The 16,022-nt window shown below is 43.4% G+C and overlaps 1 protein-coding gene across 1 annotated transcript in view; it reads left to right on the top strand.

Moving 5' to 3' along the window:
• Positions 1–15,143, top strand: part of USP46 (ubiquitin specific peptidase 46) — a 41,672-nt gene extending 26,529 nt beyond the window's left edge. The window contains exons 6-9 of the mRNA XM_026699896.2: positions 794–877; positions 1,488–1,685; positions 7,974–8,052; positions 10,918–15,143. Coding sequence (XP_026555681.1) covers positions 794–877; positions 1,488–1,685; positions 7,974–8,052; positions 10,918–11,019 — 463 coding nt within the window. The 3' untranslated portion in view covers positions 11,020–15,143. The remainder of the gene's footprint in view (positions 1–793; positions 878–1,487; positions 1,686–7,973; positions 8,053–10,917) is intronic.
• The last annotated feature ends 879 nt before the right edge of the window (positions 15,144–16,022 follow it).

A 16,022-nucleotide genomic window follows, 5' to 3' on the forward strand; every position in this document is an offset into this window, starting at 1 on the left:
GTGTTGTGAAATATTTCTTAATCTGTTATTCTTGGCAGCCTCGCACAGTTTTGGCGAGGCTTCTGTTTATCAAAGTTAAATAGTTTGCAGCAGCCTTTTAACCGGGGATTCATAAGAATCATTAAAAGCTTTCTGTTCCATTTGATTCGTGTTTGTTTTATTGGAAAAGGGTTTGGGTCAGAACATGCTCAAACCTTACCGTTTACCAGCTAACATTGCCTTTTTGGAAAATGTGATACGCCTAGCTCTTATAAAGACTGTGTTGGGAAACTAGGGGTGATAGTAACAGACGGTGTGTTCATGTCGCACCGATATACCAGGAAGATGCAGTGGAGATTATTTAACTTTCTTTCTAACCTTTTCCCCCCCTTTCCTGGACTCCATTCATGCTTTTGTAATGTTGCCCCATCGTTTTTTCCGTGTCGTTTCTAGGGCTTTTACATTTTTGACAGTCTTAGGGAAATGCTAATGATTCTTAGCTGGGATATTTTATTGCTTTTTACTGTTTTTATGTCCATGTTTTTGTTTTCGTTTGCTGGCTGTGCTGATTTGGGTGGCCATATGTATTTATCCAATGAGTGAGCTCGTAAAGAAATTGCAGGAAGGAGGAAGTGCACCGACATTTGTGTAACAGCAGCATCCTAGGTTTGCTGTTTATGCATGCAATCGATATGAGTGCCTCAAGATAACAGCAGGCATGAAGCTACCATGAAGCCAGGCGTAATAAACAATTCACCGCCATGTCTGGGCTATTCAAAGACATCTAAAAATCGGTACCCCTATTACTTTTCAGAGACTTCAGCAACACCGAAACATTGTGTAGCGAACAGAAATACTACTGTGAGACCTGTTGCAGCAAACAGGAGGCTCAGAAACGGTATGTAAAAAGGGTTGTCTCATCCCTGGGCAGCTTCTTGGATAGATTTTTTACAAGCAGCCATTAAAGCAAACTGACCTTCAACCTGTGTTGGAATAACATTTCAGATAATCGCAATAGCACTTAGACTTATATACAGCTTCACAGTGCTTTACAGCACTCTTTAAGACGTTTATATAGTCAGTGTCAGGGCTCTGGTAGTTATCCCCATTTAAATCATGAGTCTCTAGCCAGATTTTCAAAACTTAAAGAAGATTTATTAGGAGTAAACATGCCGGCACTGCCTGCGTGTAGCCGACTCTGAGGCCCATCATTCGTTGTCACCCTTGACCCTGGTTTTCCCTCCAGCCCCTGGATGTATCGTAATTCCTATCCTCCAATGGGACACCTCCCTAGCCCAAAGTCATCAATCACGCTCTCCAGTTAGAATTTTGCACGGCAGAAACCTCGGTCGCCTAGAAACTATCTTTGAAAACATTTATGGGATGCCAGTTGCCCATTTGTTCGCAATGCAAACGCAGTGCAACTCTGAAAAGGCCATAGACACGTATTTGATGAGTTGACAGTCAGCACATTTCCCCCCAACACTCTGGGTCCTTTGGCTTTGCAGGATGAGGGTGAAGAAGCTTCCAATGATCCTTGCCTTGCATCTGAAGCGGTTCAAGTATATGGAGCAGCTACACCGGTACACCAAGCTCTCTTACCGAGTGGTCTTCCCCCTGGAGCTGCGACTCTTCAACACATCGGGAGAGGCCATCAACTTGGATCGCATGTATGACTTGGTGGCTGTTGTCGTTCACTGTGGCAGGTAAGTTGCACTCTGGGCTCTGCCAGGAAGTTAAACCCGACGTGAGGTAGCCTGCTCTCTGTAGCTCACCCAGCTGATCAAGTGCCTATCAGTCCGGAAGCCAAAAGAAGGTTCCCTTCTATTGCTCCGAAGAGCTTTTATATACCCAAATAGACCTTGAGGCATTCATAAGTAGGCAAGCTTGTCAGGTTAAAATAATAATCTCTTTCGATGGTCCTCGGGAGGTTCTAAAATTCATACATTCAGATAACAGATAATCAGAGTTGGAAGGGACCTTGTAGGTCATCTAGTCCAACCCCCCACCCACCCAAACGGGAGACCCTACACAATTTCTGACAAATGACAGTCCAATCGCTTCTTGAAAGTCTCAAGTGATGGCTCTCCCACAACTTCTGAGGCAACTTCTGTTCCATTGGTTGATTGTTCTCACTGTTCTCAGAAAATTTCTCCTTATTTCCAGGTTAAATCTCTCCTTGATCACCTTCTATCCATTATTCCTTGTCTGGCCTTTGGGTGCTTTGGAAAATAGCTCGACCCCCTTCTCCTCTCTGTGGCAGCCCTTCAAATATTGGAAGACTGCTAACCTGTCTCCCCTGGTCCTTTCTTCACTAGACTAGCCACGCACAGTTCCTGTAACTGTTCTTCATATGTTTTAGTTTCCAGTCATCCTGGTTGTTCTCTGTACTTTTTCTAGAGTCTTAACATCTTTTGTATAGTGTGGGGACCAAAACTGGTCACCACATTATAAAACTGATCACCACATTATTTTTATATGAATGAATGAATGAATTCAATTTTGGTCACCACATTATAATGTGATGACCAAAATTGAATTCATTCATTCATTCATTCATTCATTCATTCATCCATCCATCCATCCATCCATCCATCCATCCATCTATTCATTCATTGCAGCAGAAAAGATTGGTTGTGTAGAAAGAAAGAAAGAAAGAAAGAAAGAAAAGGGAATCTGCCTGCTCAGATTTTGGGAAGGAAGAGATAAGGCTGCTATATTGATCTTTTTTTAAAAAAATCTCATCTCCATTCTAGTCAGAATAAAAAGAATAAGAAGGTGTCTTCTCTTTTCCATCTAGTGACTATATACAGACTGTGTCACTATTTTGTTCCTTGATTTTTGCATATAAGAGGCACAATTTTGTGCATACTCTAGCACAGGGGTCGCCAACCTTTTGGACCTCAGGAACCACAAAACCCATAATTTTAAATCCCACGGACCAGAGACTCTAAAAATCCCCAAAAAAGTCTGCAGGAAAATTCCCCACCACGTTTTCCTACCAATCGATCATTCTTTACTTGGGATTGCAGAGAGACTTTTGGCTTCATGCAAGGAAATCAGCAGAAGCAGCAGAAGTCTTTCTTTCTCTCCCCCGAACTCCACCAAAAATGAATCTTTGTGTGACTTGTCATGCTGGCACAGCCTCTTGGAGCAGGAGGCCTTGCAGGGTCCCAAAGATCCATTTCTGGCGGAGTTTGGAGGAGAGAAAGAAAGACCTTTGCTGTTTTCCTTGCGTGAAGCCAAAAGCAGAAGAAGACAGAAGCGGAAAGAAGCAGCCCGGTGGCCAGGCCAGGCGCGTGGGGCGAGTGGGGCAAGTTCCCCCTCTCCGCCCTTTCCACCCTCCCCTCACTACCTCATGTTGTTCGCAATGCAAACAACGTAAGCCTTGTGTTCCCGCGGGCCATGTGAGTGCCATACCCTTGTGTTCCCGTGCAGCTTGGATTAATTGCTTTGGGGGTGACATTTCTCTGCGGACCACCAAAATTTTCTCACGGATCACTAGTGGTCCCCAGCCCACTGGTTGGCGACCGCTGCTCTAGCGGCTGCGCATCGTGTTTGTGTAGGAGGAGTATCTGTCTGGAGGCTTTTGCTTCTTTGCATAAACACAAGGTCACATTAAATGCATCTCGTGTAACCTGAGCACAACTCCCACACCGACATAAAAATATTCAGGTGTGGAAATGACCTATCTGAGAAAACTAGCTGACTCCTTTTGCACATTTCCCCAAAGTTGGGCAATTTGTCCCATCAGGAAAGCATCAAATGGGGCCTTCTGCCTATCGCAGGAGCAGAGCTTAGCTAATAACAGCTGTCAGGGAGATGTTTCTCCATCAATGCTATCTTATCTTTTAAAGAACCACAGATTGACTTAGTGAAGGAGGAAGGAAAGAGTTGTTGTTTTTTTCCTGTGCTGGAGACATATAGCCTAGGAAAGATACACTGATTTTGTGCTTTGTTTTTAAGCTTCTCCAGACAAATGATGATTGATTGCTTACGTGCAAAACATTGGGCTAGATGTTCTGGTCTCATCCTGACAAAGAAAGGAAGGCAGCTATTTCCAAGCAGTTTGTTAATATAGGCACAGTTCTGATTCAAGTCCCAAAACACCTGATTTTTCTACAGATCACACATTTTTCTTCATTTCCTGCTGTGGGGTTCATGGGCTTATGAAGTCCTGCAAATTAGCCTCTCATCCTTCGGATAGTCACTCATATTGTCGGTGTCTTTAATGGCTGGGATTAAGATGGCGGACATTCAAATTCGTGAGGAGCCCTTGTTAGAAAATATGGTCCTGTGTAAAAGCTGGGGGCTAAAAGATTAATGAGTAATGAAGTTGCAGAACTTCCCATTAAAATTTAAAAACAAGATGCTTACAGTAATAACTGATCTGGATACAGGTAGCTTACTTACCATTCAATCGTGTCAGATGTCCATTGTATTCAGAGTCCAAACTAGGTTTATGAAGAGATGCCTGAAGACAGTGAAAACTCACTGCTGTCTAAACTATGGGAGGGAAGCCAAACAAGGACATTTCCTGTGTTGTTAAATCCAGAGGTTCCTTTCACCAACAATAAGCCAGGTGAGAAATAGTCACATGAAGCTCCTGCCCTTGAGCTGTCTCTCATCATTAACCCTGTCAGTCCAAATAAGCGCAAAGACATGATTCAGTCCCCCATAAAGATTAAAATGTCATTTTTTTAAGAGGGATTTTTTTGTTGTTGTTCATTTTAAATCGTCTTTTTAAAAGGTCAGAAAGTCTTTTTTTTTTTAAAGAATTTTTATTTGTTAGGACAAACATACACATACAAAACACAAAACCATCTTCCATTTTGTATACATACAGTGTGTCAGTTGGTTACAATTTTTTTGTGCTATCCTTTTGCAGTTATTACAGTTTATATCAATTTTCACATTGTCAAACTAACATATGTTTATATATTTATCAGTTATTAATCATCCATGACTAAACTATTTATTCCATCATTTTATACGAGATATTCCAAATTTTATCTTAAAATTTATGTTATATTTTCAACCAATGGTTATATATGTCTATATTATGTTTTATATCAATCTATTAAATTTCTATCACAAAATTATCTAATCTATTACAAAAGACTTTACCATGTCTTCTTGTCCAACCATTGATAAAACAAATCCCATATCATATAAAATTGTTTATCTTCTTGTTCTCTAATTTCAAATGTCAATTTACTCATTTCAGCACAGTCCATAATTTTCTTAATAATTTCCTCCTGCATAGGTATTTTATCGTTTTCCCAATTCTTAGCAAATACAATCCTAAAGGTCAGAAAGTCTTATGACCTGCCATCATCATCCTCTTCTTCTTTTAATGACTCCATCCCTTGTGGGGTGGAGTCTGAGCAACTGAATGGAGCTGGATGTTTACTGACCGGATGCCCTTCCTATCACCAATGTGGAGTTTTGTTCAGTAGATACATTCTCCTTGTGCCCAGAGAAAGAAATACTCTCTAAAATGGCTCAGTGGCTAAGACACTGAGCTTGTTAATCAGAAAGGTCGGCAGTTCGGCAGTTCGAATCCCTAGCGCTGTGTCGCGGAAGGAGCACCCGTTATTTGTCCCTAGCAGTTTGACAGCATGTAAAAAATGAAAGTAGAAAAATAGGGACCACTTTGGTGGGAAGGGAACACCATTCCATGCTGCGCCTTCGGCATTTAGTCATGCTGGCCACATGACCACGGAGACGTCTTTGGACAGCGCTAGCTTGTCCAAAGCGCTAGCTGGAGATGAGCACCGCCCCCTAGAGCCAGGAATGACTAGCATGTATGTACGAGGGGAACCTTTACCTCTACCCAGGATCGAACTCACAGCCTCCTGATGGTGAGGTGAGAGCTCCAGGCCACTGCTCCACTCTATGGCCAGCCAGCATGACATGGCGAATCAGCAGTGGGTAGGGAACCTTGAAATTTTTTTGATCCCTCTCCCTGCAAGCAGTCCTGGTGGTAAGCAAAGAGTGGATAGAAATAATGGGAATGCGGGGAAATACATTTGTTTGATGTATTGTGCAATTTTCTATGCCACTTGCTTAAAAGTGACATCAACGGATGACGAGGAACAGCTTACAGCTCCAGGGGCAAGGAGAGGCTTGTTCAGTGCCAACTTCCAGCTCTGGACAGAAAACAAGAATAGCAAACAGCTGAATCTGTTTGCAAATGGTTGCTTCACCCAGTAGGGTAGATGAGAGGCAGCTGGACTCACAGCTTTGGCTATGGGCATTGTTTAAAAAAGGGTGGCTGAATGTGCTGTATAAAAACATTCCTTCACACTGGAGACTAGATGTTAGATACAATATTTAAAGAGCCTTTTGTTTTTGTTTTATTTTTCTGTAGCATACTGAGTCTGGACTGCCCAGCGTAGCCGTCCCGAACTGTCAATCCCCTCTCCTTACTCAGCTCAGCCTAGCCGAGCAGTCCTGAAGCTGTGTTTGGGTGATTTTTTTTCCCCCAGACCCTTGAAAAACGTTGCTTCTTGCAGATGAACCCTACTTTAGTCTGCTTGCATCTGTTTAATACATTGAGGGGACCGTTTGATAGGATTTAGTCCTGTGAAAACCCAAAGAAAAAAGGAATCCCTGTCTGTTTCCAACACCACCCTCCCGTCCCTGTTGTCTAAACATCTCCTTCGAAGTATTTGAAAGAGCTATATGTTTACTCCGTGGAGCTCATTATTGGAGAGGGAGGAAGAGAGAGGTGTGAATACGAGCTCTCTTGAGCTCATACTGGCAAGATGGCAGCAAGAGAAGAAATCAACAACCCTAAATGTTCTGGAGCAGTGGTGGAATACAAAACAGAGGTGGGTATTCAGCAGGTTCTGACAAGTTCTAGAGAACTGGTAGCGGAAATTTTGAGTAGTTCGGAGGACCGGCAAATCCCACCTCTGACTGGCCCCGCCCCCATCTATTCCCCGCCTCCCGAGTCCCAGCTGATTGGCTGGACCTTCTTTTGTTGCCCTGCACAAGAGAACGGAGCTGGAAAGCAGGTTAGTGGGGTGGGGAGGGAATGGGGATATCCTTCCCCTGGAGTAGGGTGGAAATTGAGATTTTGCAGTATCCTTCTCCTGCCACGCTCACCAAACTACGCCCACCAAGTCACGCCCACAGAAACGGTAGTAAAAATATTTGAATCCTATCGATTCAAAATATTTTACCACCAGTTCTGTGGGTATGGCTTGTTGGGCATGGTATAGCTTGGTGGGTGTGGCTTGGTGGGCGTGCAGGGGAAGGATAGATGACCTAACCAATCAGCTGGGACTCGGGAGGCAGAGAATAGATGGGGGCAGGGCCAGTCAGAGGTGGTATTTGCCAGTTCTCCAAACTACTCAAAATTTCCGCTACCGGTTCTCCGGAACCGGTCAGAACTAGCTGTATACCACCACCTCTGCTTCACCCAGGTCAGCTTCAGAGTTGACCATGAGTTAATTGGGTTACTTTGGACCAGTCACACTCTCTCAGCCCCAGAAGAAGATCATGGCAAGCCACTTTCAAAAATGTTGCCAAGAAAACTTCAGGGATTTGCCCAGGGAGATGCCAGGGGCCAAGGTTAACTTGAAGGCACATATGCGCACCCATTCATACATACACAAACGCCCTCTCATACATCCTTCCCCCCCCGTGTCTTCCCTTTTTGGCCCACTTGCCATTGGGACATTGGTGGTGCCAAATGAACACAGAGGCTGGTATGAAGAACGTTCACCTGCAGAAGTCCTCACTTGTGCGTGAAAGAAACAGCGAGAAAAGGATTCAGTGTCACCCTTGGCTTCTAGGAAGAAGAAGTCGACACAGATGTTACTTTCATTACTTTTGTGTTTAAAAAATTCTCTGGGATTCTGGATTTTTTATTTTAATTTGTGAGTTTTTTTCCTTCCTTCCTTCCTTCCTTCCTTCCTTCCTTCCTTCCTTCCTTCCTTCCTTCCTTCCTTCCTTCCTTCCTTCCTTCCTTCCTTCCTTCTCAGTGGGCCTAACCGTGGACACTATATCACCATCGTGAAAAGTCATGGCTTCTGGCTCCTGTTCGATGATGATATTGTAGAGGTGAGTAAATCGACAAATTGTAAGGAAACCTACCAAGCCTTAATTGAGCCTGTTTTTGTGTTACCGCATTTCATTTGCTGAAAGTAGAATCCTTATTATTCTAAGGCAAAGTTTCTCCATCTGGTCAGCTTTCAAGGTGTGTGGATTTCAACTCCCAAAATTCCTCAGCCAGCTTAATAGACATAATAATATCATTCTCCCCCTTGTGATTTGGAGGAACTCATGTCTTCCATGTTTTTTTTTTTTCAACAGTGCCTTCAAGGATTGATTTTTTTAAAAAGTCAAAATGGCAGCTAGAATACAGGCAGTCCTCAATTTACGAACCGTTGCTTAGCAACCATTCAGAGTTCGAACAGCTACTTCCCTTCCCCATTATGTAATCACATTTTGGGCACTTGGCAACTGGCTCATGTTTCTGGCCCTTCGTACTTGATCACGATTTACATTTTTGCTGGAAATGAACATTTAATTTGTTTTCCAGCAAAAACAGCCCTTGGCGGACATGGATTCGCTTGTATTTACCGTATTCCCTTAAGCACCCATGGCATTTGTTTAATGACTGCAGTGATTCCCTTACTGACCACTGTAAAAAAAAAAAACATTGCAAAATAGGGTGTGGTCATTTGTTGACCCTCTTAATAACCAGCCTAACCTGTGACCATAATTTCAGCCTCATTTACAGTCATAAGTCAAGGACTATTGGTTGTGCAGTCAAACCCAGATGGAACTTTGATCAGTTGTTGCACTCATACTGTCACAGCAATTTTTTGTTACACCGCTTTTTTTTTTACCATACCATGTGAAGGACTTTTAGTCCTTCACAGCAGTTTGTAACTCATCCTTATAACTTGCTAGTTTTCTGACCCAGCCTTATCAGGCCCTTGCAATAATCGCAAAGCCGTGAGCTCCCAGCCGAAAGGCTGCAAATTAAGTTCTGGCAAGCAGTCTCTGTGGCACGAAACACTATGAGCAAAATCTTCAGAAAGATTAACTGTTTTCTGCTACGACAACCTCTCCCCTTTCCTTCTATTTATTCCCCATCCAGGGAGGGGCCCATTCAGTGTCCAAGTGTGTTTTGTTTCCCAAGTTGACTCCTTGTCTTCCATTGTTCCCCTCTCCTAACATATGTGCGCATATGTGCGTCTGGAACAGGCTCCAGCTGTTCTTCCTCCTCACTCATATCAGCCTCTAAAGGCAGCTGCCTCTCCGGTAGCTGGGAAATGTTGGATGGCTCTGGCTGTATCTCTGCATCTGACACAGACCCTTCCCCAGACTCCAGCACTGGCCCAAATTCCTTCCCAACCGCCTCCTCAATTCGAATCTGCCACCAGCTCCACTGGCACCTGGCGGGCCACAACAGCTAATCGCTTGCTAATCGAAGTTCGATCTTGGAAGTTTTGACGATGATTTTGTTTGCTTTATATTTATCTGATCACAGACTGAACATCGCATGCAGAAGAGCTGCAAAATTTCCTACAGCTGCCATTGTTTTAGAGTAATATTTTAATTTGAGGACTATTGTTTTAAAAAAATGATTTTTGTGTTGTTTTTATGCCTTGTCGCATGTCATGGGCCACAATGATGTTATTGAATCAGGAATCATTATGCAGGTAGTCCTCAACTTATGACTCCAATTGAGTCTAAAATTTATGTTGTTAAGTGACCTTTCTCCGTTTTTACGACCTTTTCTGTCCCCGTTTGTTAAGTGGATCACGCAGTTGTTAAATTACTGTGTTTCTCAGAAAATAAGGCTGGGCCTTATTTTTTATTTTTTGAACCCACCAAAAACGGCTAGGCCGTCTTTTCGAAGGGTGACTTAATTTTCCCCCGCGTGCAGCCTTGGCTAGAGTGCCCCGCAGGCAGCCATACCTCGCCATCGGGCCACTTCTATCAGCCGATAAAAGCAGCCCGGTGGCGAGGCGTGGCTGCCTACAGGGCGCTCCTAACGGCCAATAGAAGCGGCCCGGTGGCGAGGCGTGGCTGCGCATGGGATGAGTTCGACAAGTTTTTTCCCCCCTCTGCCCTTCCCCCCCCATGTCTCTTCACCTCGTATTGTTCAAGCAATGTGATAAATGGCGGGGAACGCATGCACTTAAATAGGCCCAAATTTTGGTGGCAGGGCTTAATTCCACTGTATGAGTACAAAGCAAAGTGCTGTACGCGAACGCCCTTTTTAAATCCTGTTTTCCCAACTGCAGCTAATGAAGGGAATCAGGGCCCTTTTCTCCCCCGTAGCCCCCATAACTCACATTGCTCCCTTCTCCATTCTTCCCTGTGTACCCTAGGATGAAGAGGGGATGGCTCTGGGTCTTCCTCTGAATGTCCAGCCGGACTGTGCCCTTCCCCTATTTCTTCCACAGACACCGGAGCCACATTCCCACTCCCTGTCAGCTGCTCAACCTCCCCCTCAGAATCAGATTGCAACAGGGGCATGACAGCTTAATAAAGTTTGACTTGTAAGACTTTTGGGCCAGAAATAGTCCAAAGATCTCAGCTGTTGTCTATCAATGGAACATCTCAGTTATGCAAGTCATGGTTGTCCCAAAAGTGTTTTTTTCAAGAGGCAACTGGACTTTCTGGTTTTTCTTTGAAGGCGTTTCACTCCTCATCCAAGAAGCTTCTTCAGCTCTGATGTTCGCAATCTCTCAGCTGCTCGTAATCTTTCCAAAAGTGAGGGAGAAATAGATGCACGCATATTGCAAGTACAAAGTATAAGGAAAGATATTATAAGAAAGTATAAGGCTCAAAATAGCCTGGTTGTCTAGCTTGCTGAAACCTGAGGCCAAATCCCATTGCTTATAAACATGATGTCAATTTCAGCATTCCTGTTTTGATAGCTTCTCTCTTTTCTTTTCTCCCCTTTAGAAAATCGATGCACAAGCTATTGAAGAATTCTATGGCCTGACGTCCGATATATCAAAAAATTCAGAATCTGGATATATTTTATTTTACCAGTCAAGGGAATGATTGGGAAGACTTGTGACTTTCTCCATACTAGAGTGGATCCTGACCAACGCTGTTAACCTGACTACTCTGTAGACCTGACCAATACAGCCCACGCAGGATCATTGCTTAATCGTTGACTAAAACTCCTAACTTATGTCTGGAAGATTCTCCCATCTTAAGTCATCAAGAAGAAGAGCAAATGTAGAGAGGCTCACATTCATCAGGTGAATCCACCAAATGGAGGTATAATGTTGGATAGATGCTTGCATCACCGTTTAAGGACCACTTCTTCTTCGCCCATTCCTTTTCAGCAGTGATTTTCAGACTGTGGAGTTGTGGAGTTTCTCGACAGATTCACGAGGATTCCTCAATAATAAGACCACTCAAAATGAGAGCAATCTACAAGATACCTACTAGAGGTCTACGACAGCTTGCCGCAACCAGCTCGCCATGGGAGAAGAGTTACACTAATATCAAAGGAATAGAAATAGAATCATTAAAGGAGGCTAAAGGAAGGACAATGAAATGTGAATGACAAAAAAATAATTTTTAAATTATTTTAAATAATGAAATTGAATTGTTGAGTTGTTGCATGGTGAGTTGGCCATGTCGGATTCTCCTGCGGTGAGTTGACCATACCGAATTGGTCATCATAAGTTGGCCATCGTGAGTTGGCTGCAGTAAGCAGTCTCATTCCATTACTATCAGACCAGGTGATTCATTGCTGATCCCTACAGGGACAGAGACAAGAAGGAAGAATTTGTTTGAAGAAGCAAGAATATATTCTCACAAGGAATAGCATCAGCTGAAAACAACTTCACTCAAGCCACTTCTCCAAAACCAGGAACCAGAGTTGATAGCCAATTCCTTAAAGCAGCTTTTCCGAGCCTGTGTATTTTTAGATGTTTTTTTAGGCTGCAATTTGCATCTTGAGCTTTTCACATGCTGTTCAGGGATAGTGTAAGTTGTTGTCTACAACATCTCGGGGCCTCTTGCTGATTTTTTTTATCTGTTCATCCCGTAACTACAGTATAGGTAGTCCTCGGCTTATGACCGTAATTGAGCCACGCCCAATTTTATCACCTTTTGGGGCAATGGTCATTAAGTAAAAGCGTTGGTTGTTAAGCAAACCTATTTTAGCCAATAGGCTAAATCCCCAAACTTGGCAATTTTAAGACTTGTGGACTTAAAGCTATCCTGGCTGGAGAATTCTGGGAGTTGAAGTCCACAAGTCTTAAAGTTGCCAAGTTTGAAGACCCCTGGGCTAAATGATAAGTTTCCTGCAAAAAAAAAAAAATTGTAGAAAATCACAGTCACCTGACCACAGGATGCCACAAATGGCCGGAAATGGGGACTGGTTTCCAAGCACCCAATCGCGTGACTGGGATGGCTCTCAGGATTTTGAAACCAGATGGTTAATAATTCTGGGGAGATCCATCATAACTTTGAATGGTTGTTGGTCATAACCGAGGACTCTCTGCACTGATGTTAGACTGAAGGTATGCTGTATTTTAAAGTGTGCACAATGCATTTTTTTTAATTGATGAATTCCAGGAAGCCTTAGCAGCCCATGCTATATAAAGTGAGTTTTTCAGGAGCCTTGTGATAAGTGCTTCTGAAAAGATTGTGAAAAGGGTTTTCGTGTTGTAGGAAATCTGAAACCATTGCTTTCAAGGTAATTGCCATTCACAGGAAGGCAAGATAAATACTTTTTGGAACTGGGCTTGGGCTATGAATTATTTCAGATGGGTGTTCTCCCTTTGAGAGCTGAGCCTTTTAAGCTTTGGCTTATTGAAAAAGAAATCAAGTTGGCAACGCCAAGCCGTACATTCCCTTAAAAGGATTTTAGTCTCACTTAAATCATGCTGCAGATCCACATTCCCTGTTCGTTGTAGGGCAGCCATTCACTGTCGTACACGGCCCAGAGTCACTTTTTTGTGTGGTGGGCGATCTGGCTCTTTGGATTCTAACAAACAATTAGGAGATATGGCACTGAAAAAAATGAGAGTCTATTTTTCTGGGTTAGTTTCATTGCAAAAGTTATAGTTTTGTTCTTCACCCAATGAGATGCCAGAAATTTGGTTCTTGCTTATTCAGATCTTTGTATCAATGTCACACCCATTATCCAAGAATTAAACACATCCAGTTAAGCAAATAGCAGCCACAATCCAAAGTTCCATAAGATTTAAACACACAAGCAGAATCCCATGTGGGATTTGTAGTTCTTTTCCCTCTTGGAAGATCGAACAAGCGTGCTTATGAGATCCTGCATGTTGCTGGCTTGAACAGTGGTGCTGAGGCCTACAGATTGCCACGTTTCAGTAAATTTCATGGACTGCAGAGAGAGCAAAACGGGATGGCATCTTCTGGAGCTTCCCAAACTCTGCAATATATTTTACATTTGCAGTAAGAACCAGTTCTTTGGGTTCTGTCCCTTTGCAATTGGGGCCGGGGTAGGCGTGGCCAGGGTGGGCATGGCCAGCTTGATGTCACTCAGGTCGGGGGTACCTGTGGTGATCCGAGCAATCTCCCAGCAAAAACAGGCTCCCAAGCTCCAGTTTTGGCTACAACGGCCTCTTGCAGCCCTCTGCCAGTGAATACGCAGCTTGGCCGAAAATGGAGCTCAGGATGGCTGCGTGCATTTTCAATGGCAGAGGGCTGCAGGAGGCTGTCGTGGTCAAAAATAGAGCCAAGCTCTGTTTTTGCTGGCAGAGGCACCGTGGGCTGGATCTGGTCTGCGGGCCTTGAGTTTGACACCCCTGAAGTAGAGCATAATTGGCAAGATCCAGGGGTGGGATTCTTCCAGTTTGCACCTATTCGTTAGAACTGGTTGTTAACATTCTAAGCAGTTTGGAGAACTGGTTGTTAGAAGAAATTACTGGCCTAATCCTGTAAGGAAGGCAGGAAGGAAACGTTCTGGTGTTGCTTACAGAAACTTACCTCTCCCTTAACCTTTATTACATTCTTGGCAGGTCTAGACTTCCTGTCTCTGGAACTTCTCTAGAGTTTATTTTCCCTCCTTTGCTGGTACTTTGCTTGTGTGGAGTGACCATTCAAAGTTACAATGGCACTGAAAAAAGTGACTTATGACCATTTTGCACACTTACGACTGTTGCAGCATCCCCACAGTCATGAGAGGCCAGGCAAGGAGATGCGTGCCTCAATGTGAGTGATATCGAGCTGGCCACGCCCAGCCAATAACATGACCACCAAACCATGTCCACCCAGTCACATGACCACCAAGCCATGACCACCACCTAAGCCATGCCCACAGAACCAGTTGTTAAAAAATTTGAATCCCATTACTGGCAAGATCTCTAAGTGTCAGCTGGAGCTCCATTCAAAATCCAAGAAAGAAATACTTAGACTCCTTTAATCAGAGAAAAGATATCTTTTACTGGAAATCAAGTGGTAGCAACAAAAGAATTCTGAATCTGAGAAAATGGACGCATAAATCACATATACCAAACTAATGGCAACGTTCCCACCCCCAATAGTTCAATTGGCTCATCCAATTAAAAGTTGTGTATATCATCATGTGGGCATCTCCAGGTGGTGATGAGGCTTCTGTCCATTGACCTTGACATAGTTTGATAAAGGGTTGCAGCTGCGCATAGCATAGGATAGAAACCTAAGCAAGAATGTAACCCCCTCCCCCCACAGTTTATATAGTTCTGGTTTGTAACACCCCCAGCTCACTTCCCATAACTACTCCCCCCTCTTCCCCCATTACTTATGACAGCCGAAAGATGCAAAGCAAAGGGAGAAAATCTTGAAGGCTGACATTCGGCCCTCCTAGAAAAGAGACGTTAGTCCTAAAAAAGATAAAAATAGAAGGTAATAGAAAATATACATGTAACAGCAACATACTAATTTTTTAGGGTTTATCCGGATATTTAGTACAAAATGCCTTGATAAGTGTAGGAGCTCTAACATCCTTCTCATTCACCCACTCAGCCTGGGAAGGAGGAAAGTGTTTCCAAACAACCAAATACTGGAGTCGACCCCTTCGTTTTTGAGAATCCAAAATTTCTTTAACTTCAAAATGTTATTCACCTTCAATTAGCAATGGTACAGGGGGATCAACCTGAGTTGGTCTCAAGTCGGAAGTATGTTCAGGTTTTAATAAACTAACATGGAAAACAGGGTGGATCCGTCAAAGAGTTTTTGGTAATTTCAGTTGGACTGCCACAGGGTTCACAATTAGTTCAATTGAGAAAGGTCCAGCATACTTAGGTCCAAGCTTTTTTGACTTTTGTGTGATCTGCAAATATCTGGTGGATAAAAAGACCTTGTCACCCACTTGATATGTTTTTTGTGGAGTTCTCTTTTTATCTGCAAATTTTTTATGAGCTTGATGAGCATCATCTAATGCTTTATGGGTAACCCGCCAGGTAAGCTGGAGCTGTGTTATCCATTCATCTAATGACTGAATGTTAGGTTTCTCCCATGGAAGCTCAGGTATGGGTACAAAGTCTTGTCCCGAAGCCACTTTAAATGGAGTAAACCCAGTACTACTATGTACCGAATTATTATATGCCACCTCAACGAATGGCAATAGGTCAGCCCAATTATCTTGCTGATAATTTAGATATTGTTCCAATACCGAGTTAATCCTCTCACAAGCCCCATTGGTTTGTGGATGGTGGGCGGAGCTTAAGCCCTGGGCGGAGCCCAATAACTTCAGGAACTCCTTCCAAAAGTTTGAGGTAAACTGGACACCCCTGTCTGAGATTATGCGTTCAGGAGCCCCATGTAACCTGTAGATATGTAAAATAAACAGTTTAGCCAACGTTTTTGCAGGTGGGATTTTTGGACAAGGTATGAAATGTACCTGTTTGGAAAACAAATCAGTTACTCCCCAAATAACTGTATTCCCCCCACTCTCAGGTAATTCCACTATAAAATCCATAGAGATTTCCTTCCATGGAGCCATTGGTCTAGCCACATTTTGAAGTAAGCTTGCTGGTTTACCAGAAGGCCGTTTGGCTGAGGCACAGATAGGACAACTAGCTACATAAGTC

The sequence above is a fragment of the Pseudonaja textilis genome, chromosome 6 (genome assembly GCF_049901715.1).
Source record: "Pseudonaja textilis isolate UNSWEBS1 chromosome 6, rPseTex1.2, whole genome shotgun sequence".
NCBI classification, from domain to species: Eukaryota; Metazoa; Chordata; class Lepidosauria; order Squamata; family Elapidae; genus Pseudonaja; species Pseudonaja textilis.